This window comes from Limulus polyphemus, unplaced genomic scaffold, assembly GCF_000517525.1.
Source record: "Limulus polyphemus unplaced genomic scaffold, Limulus_polyphemus-2.1.2 Scaffold845, whole genome shotgun sequence".
NCBI classification, from domain to species: Eukaryota; Metazoa; Arthropoda; class Merostomata; order Xiphosura; family Limulidae; genus Limulus; species Limulus polyphemus.
In genome coordinates, this window is record NW_013666455.1 from 115026 (window position 1) to 121025 (window position 6000).

At 29.1% G+C, this 6000-nt stretch overlaps 1 protein-coding gene across 1 annotated transcript in view; it reads left to right on the top strand.

Moving 5' to 3' along the window:
- LOC106460832 (twitchin-like) overlaps window positions 1-6000 on the top strand; it is a 248186-nt gene that overhangs the window by 103335 nt on the left and 138851 nt on the right. The window contains exon 27 of the mRNA XM_022387633.1: window positions 3435-3530. Coding sequence (XP_022243341.1) covers window positions 3435-3530 — 96 coding nt within the window. The remainder of the gene's footprint in view (window positions 1-3434; window positions 3531-6000) is intronic.

Sequence of the window (6000 nt, forward strand, 5' to 3'; positions counted from 1 at the left end):
TTATGCTTACAGATATAAAAGCTTTATATGAGCTAAGCACAAGCCTGTGGTCATGTAAAAAAAAATCTTTGTTTATACTGTCTTATAAATACAATGTAGGTGTCTCCTCAGGGTTCCCATCAGTTGTCGTTGGCTGAAATAATCCCTGATTGTCCCACTCTTCACAAAGTCTACTAGGATGAGTGGGAGGTTTGAGACATTCTAGTTCTCATCAGGGTCAATGTTTGTGCTGAAAAGCTGTTTGATGTTTCCTACTTCCATTCTCCTATTGCTTGTTTATTTTTCAGATTGCTGTACATTGTGGCTGAATGATGTAATTCATTGTTAATGTGCACAGTTTAAGAGCTGTTTGTAGTTTAACATAATTTGTTTTTCACAAAGATACCTGTGCAAGATACATTGAAATACCAACATTAAAATAACTAATGTGTCTTTGATGTACATATGTGTTATAGTTTAACATCCGAGTTAAAAGTATCTAAAAGCCACAATATTAAATGACTACAAAAATCAACAGTTTGAAATTCAATACTTGACACATTACGTAAAAAATCTATTTCATTTTTGGGCAAATAATGCTTAATTAAAGATTTTATTTGAATATTCATGTAAATTATATTTCAATGCACTTTATAGAAATTACATACTAAATGTAGCTGAATTGATGTGCCCAGGTTTCTGTACATTATTGACAGGCTATGAAGGAAGGAATGCCATTTCTACAAATGTAAGATTAAAAAACCAAAATAAGCCTGACAGTTTTGTGTATGACACCATATCCTGTGTGACTTACTATCTTTGCCAGTTTGGGGCATTTTTCACCTTTTTTTAAGCAGATTAATAAATGATAAAAACCTTTCATTGCATGTAATAGTTTTATATACTTGAACTATACTACAAACAGAAATTTGTACAGTTTCACTAATAATGTTAGTAACTAGTTTTTGCATATTTTGCCACTGTTGCTATATATACATGAAAGACCTCTATTAAAATTGCTGATACATGTTATAATACATGTGTACCATATATATGTGCTTAGTTACTATAATCCTTATGTGTAGTTACTCTATGTTGTATGTTTGTGATAAACATATATATATATATGTATGTACTTACTCTGTATTACTAATTTTTTGACATGTGTTATTATTCTATGACACTGTAATGCTTGTGAGATGTATAATTACTGTATATCACTGTAATGTATGTGTGAAATGTGCTTACTGTATATCACTATAGTGCTTGTGTGATATGTAATGACCTTATATCACTAATTTTTGCATGGTATGTACTTACATTATATCACTATAATATGTATTTAACACGTTTAGTTACCTCATATCACTGTAGTATTTGTGTGACATACATGTGTGGTTAATTTATATTAGGTGTTAGTTTGATGTGTAGTTGCTTTATATCACTGTAGTGCTTATGTGACATTTGGTTATTTTATATCACTATAATATTTGTGTCATAGGTAGTTATTTATATCACTTTAATGTTTGTCTTGCCTGTAGTTATGCTATATTACTGTATTGTTTGGGTGACATACATGTATCACTGTAATGTTTATGACATGCATAATCAACTTTTATCGATATAATTCTTGGCATGTGTAGTTACTGTATATTGCTATAATGCCTGTGTGATATACATGTGTAGTTGCTGTATATTACTGTAATACCTCTGTGGTGTACATGTGTAGTTACTAAAGGTGTGGCGATACAGTGATATGATACGAGTATCATATCATGAAGCTGTGATATGATTGTATTGGTATATCGTTCAATAGGATACAATTTATGTATCTTAGGGAATTTGGTAAGATTTGAGTAAACATTATAAGTGTTATGTACAGAAAAAATCAGAATTTCTAATAAAGTATTTTTGCTAACAATTAATGATTCAATAAAAGAAAGATGAGTATTGAGTACTACATGTTGTCTTTATTTCTTTTATCAAAAACATTACATGAAAAATAACACAACAAAATAGATAGATATTAAATTTATTTTAAATTTTAATTCTCTTGCCAGCTGCAATTTAGTTGGTCAAACCTGAGAATTTGAAAAAGCAATGTAAAGTGTGAATTACTTAAATAAGACAATATTAGTAATATAGATAATAAATTACAGAAAAGGCTGTCAACATTTGTAACAAACCATTGGTAAAACTTCTGTATCTATATATATATCGTATCGTGGCATCAATATCTAGGTACATATCGTACTGACTACTATGATGAGATACGCACCTCTAGTAGTTACGGCATATTGCTGTAATGCCTGTTTGACATGCATGTGTAGTTGCTGTATACTACTATAATTATTGTTATATTATTAATGTACTGTTTTGTGTGTTGTGTGTAAATACTGTTGATTACTATAATGTGTGTGTGTGTTTTATATGTACTTTTTATATGTGTAATTAAACATGTTAATCACAGATATGAATATAAATGTTACTATGTGTATTTGTAAGCAGTGCCACTTATAGATAATATAAGAATTCTCATGAATTCACTACATCAAGATGTTTTTTCCAATTATTATTGTTTTATTTTTTGTTTTAGGATCATAAGAAAATTATATTTTTCAATTAAATTTAGTAAAAACTGCAATTTATGAGATTGTGTATTACTTTAAATATTTTGTTAATTTATCCAATTTCAAACTGCTAATAAAATGCTTTGGTTATTGTAATATACTTAGCAGAAAATATTTGTTTTATAAAAAGAAATTCTGTGAAACACCTTATAAAATATTTATTAAAATTCAACCATACAGGACTGAAAGCTAGACAGTGTTCACTGCAGGAATCTGTTGCATAGTTTTGTAGAGGTGAAACCTGCAGTATTATAAAATATTTATGTTGTATGTATAGAGGCTGAATTTATCACATGCTTATAGCATCTTACTGTATTAGGGCTGTGTTACAGTTAGGTCAGATATACAGAGTTTTTGTGTTCACCACTTTATTGTTTTTTCAATCTTCCTCCGAAAAAAACAATATTGATTTAAGGAATGTGATTTTTACAAATTCTTTTCTTGTTCAAAAATCTTTATAATATTTAATTACAATGTTTAAATATCTTAAGAATTAGTGTAATAATGTAATACATGAATTGCTTGAGTTGTAAAAATATTTATTTAGTTGATTCTAAAACTTGAAGAAAAAGAATTGATTCTTGTAAATGTATGAGACTTTCTTTTATGATATACAGGTCTTCAAATATTTGTTGGTAGTGTTTATAGTACTTGATGATTTATTTTTGTATTTATATGTTTGTGTCTAACAGCACTATAAGTGTTAATTGTTGTGTGGTTAGTGTGTCAGTTCAATATAAATAACATCTGTATGTAGAGAACCAGTTTTTCCCGGGTGTTTTGTGATATTTGTGGTCAATATTATGATTGTGTTGTATATTGTAGAGTGGTGAACGCCGTGGCTCCCGGGAAGGTCGGCGTCCTTCATTGGCCGAACTAATACCTGACTGGCCGGTGCTACAAAAAGTCGAAAGAGGAAAGGTTGGAGGATGTAAAAGATTTTTTTTCTCTCTCCATCCTCCTCTGTCTATCTGACTTCAGTTTTCTTCTTAGCTTTTCTGTATTTGTTTTCAGGGCTGGCAGAGTTACTGTTTTTCGCCTTCTGTACATCTTGCATATAGCTGAGATTTCTTTTAAACTTGGGCCTAGCTGATATACACACCTTCCATTAATTTAAAACATTTTTTACAACTCTGGTTGACCCATATTCCTTGAAATAATCTCAGATTTCTTATCAACTGTGGCCTGATATGCAGACCTATCAGTGATTTCAAGCAGTTTATCAGCTTGGGTCTGCTCTGCATTTCTTAAAATAATAAGAGAGTGCTACTCAACTCAATTCTGACGTTTATCCCTTAAAATCATCTCAGATTACTTATCAACTTTAGCATGATGTGCATGGCTAACAAAATTTCTTCTATCTTTTTCAAATCGGGCCTGATTTACATTTCTTGAAGTAATCTCAGGTTGCTTGTCAGTCATGGCCTGATCTGCCAAATCTAGCAATGATTTTTTCTCTCTGTTTTTCAACTTGGGCCTAATTAGCATTCTTTGAAATAATATCAGTTTGTTTTTCAATCATGGCCTAATCTGCATATATAGTAATGATTTCCTCTGTTTTTTCAACTTAGGCCTGATTTGCATTTTTTGAAGTAATCTCAGATTTCTTGTCAATTATAGGCTGATCTGCCAATATAACAGTGATTTCCTTTCTCTTTTTTCAACTTTGGTCTTATTTGCATTCCTTGAATCTAGCTTGATTTTTCCCCTTTTTTAAATTTAGGCTTGATTTGAATACTTTGAAATATTCTCTGGTTACTTGCCAATCATGACTTAATTTGAACACCTAGCAATGACTTATCTTTCTTTTTGAACTTGGGCTTTATCTGCACTCCTTGCAATAATTTTGATCCTCTTTTCACATCTTATATTTTTCAACTTAGACTTCATCTTGCAGCGATTTTAAATCTCTTAAACTTTGATTCTAAATGATGTGCTGATCTCATCTTCAAAATATACTACATTTAACTATTTCTCCTTTGTTATTTCAGTCTTCTCTGAAACACATTTTTCAGTGTTTTAAAAATCAATGTCATTAGAAATGCTCCAAAATAAATGATTTGTTTTCTCATTGTAATATTTAACTTTGTGATGTGTTCGTTTTTGAGTTAATACATATCTGTCTGTGACTAATACTACAGGATGTGATGTTCAACACCATATCTGTGTCTAAGTGTTTGCATGTTTGTAAAAGTTATAATCCAGAAGTTAATTATTTTCACCAAAACAAAATATATTAAAAGACAGTTTTCCAACATTACATGTATGTGAGTTATTGGTGATGCTAACTACATATCACATGAATATTCTTTAATCATGTACATTTTTACCAGTGTAATATCTCATAATTATATATAATCTGTTTTGCAACTAAGGTATTCCAGATGATGTACGTTTACCACTAGAATGTTCCTCAGTTATGTAAATTGCTTGTTGTAAGAATATCCCTCGATGGAATAAGTCATATTACTATTATAATATCCCCTGATGGGAAATTATTTACAAGAAGAAGATCTAAAATATTTTACGACCAGAATATCATTTGGTGATCTAAGTTATTTGCTGTAAAAATGTGATTGGTAATGTTAGATATTATACCACTAATATACCTTCTAATGAAAACTGATTAATTACTCTTTAATGATGAAATTATTTTAACACTAAAATATTGCATGATGACATAACTTATTTTACGATTAACATATCTTACCACTGTAATACTTCCTTATACTTAAAACATTTATAAAAATGAACTGAATACCTTTATATCCAGAATCCACAACACCTCTGGTCCAGCTTCCTTTTTTCTTTGTTATAAATTTTATTTTTGTGGAGAAATTTTGTTCTGATATGAATTATTTTATATATTATGTTAACACCTCATTCATGATTATGATTATTTTTTCATCTATTTCTTTACTCTGAATAGAACTGATTTATATTTATTTCTGGAATATATTTTGCAAACCTTCTGTATTTAAATAGAAAATAAATTCTACTTTTTTTTAAAAAAATCAAACTTTTCCAAAAGTCAGAAACATTTCAATCATTACTGTGATCATATTTTTTTGTTTTGTACAGCAAAAAAGCAAAAAATAAATTATCTCAAGTTTGTGCCACCTCTTCTTACTGTCTCTAAGTTTTAGAGTGACTTGATTTCAAGATTTCTTTATCATCATGTGTGAAAAAGGCTTCTGTTTTGGGGATATTCACTGTGCAAATATTTTTCATTGTATCCTAGATCATTAATTTTTTGAATATTGTTTTATTTAATTACTTTTTTACAATTTGACTGTCTTAAATTATTTACTCACTATTTATGTTCTTTTATTATAAATATTTTTGGTATATATATATATATATATATATATATATATATATATATATATAT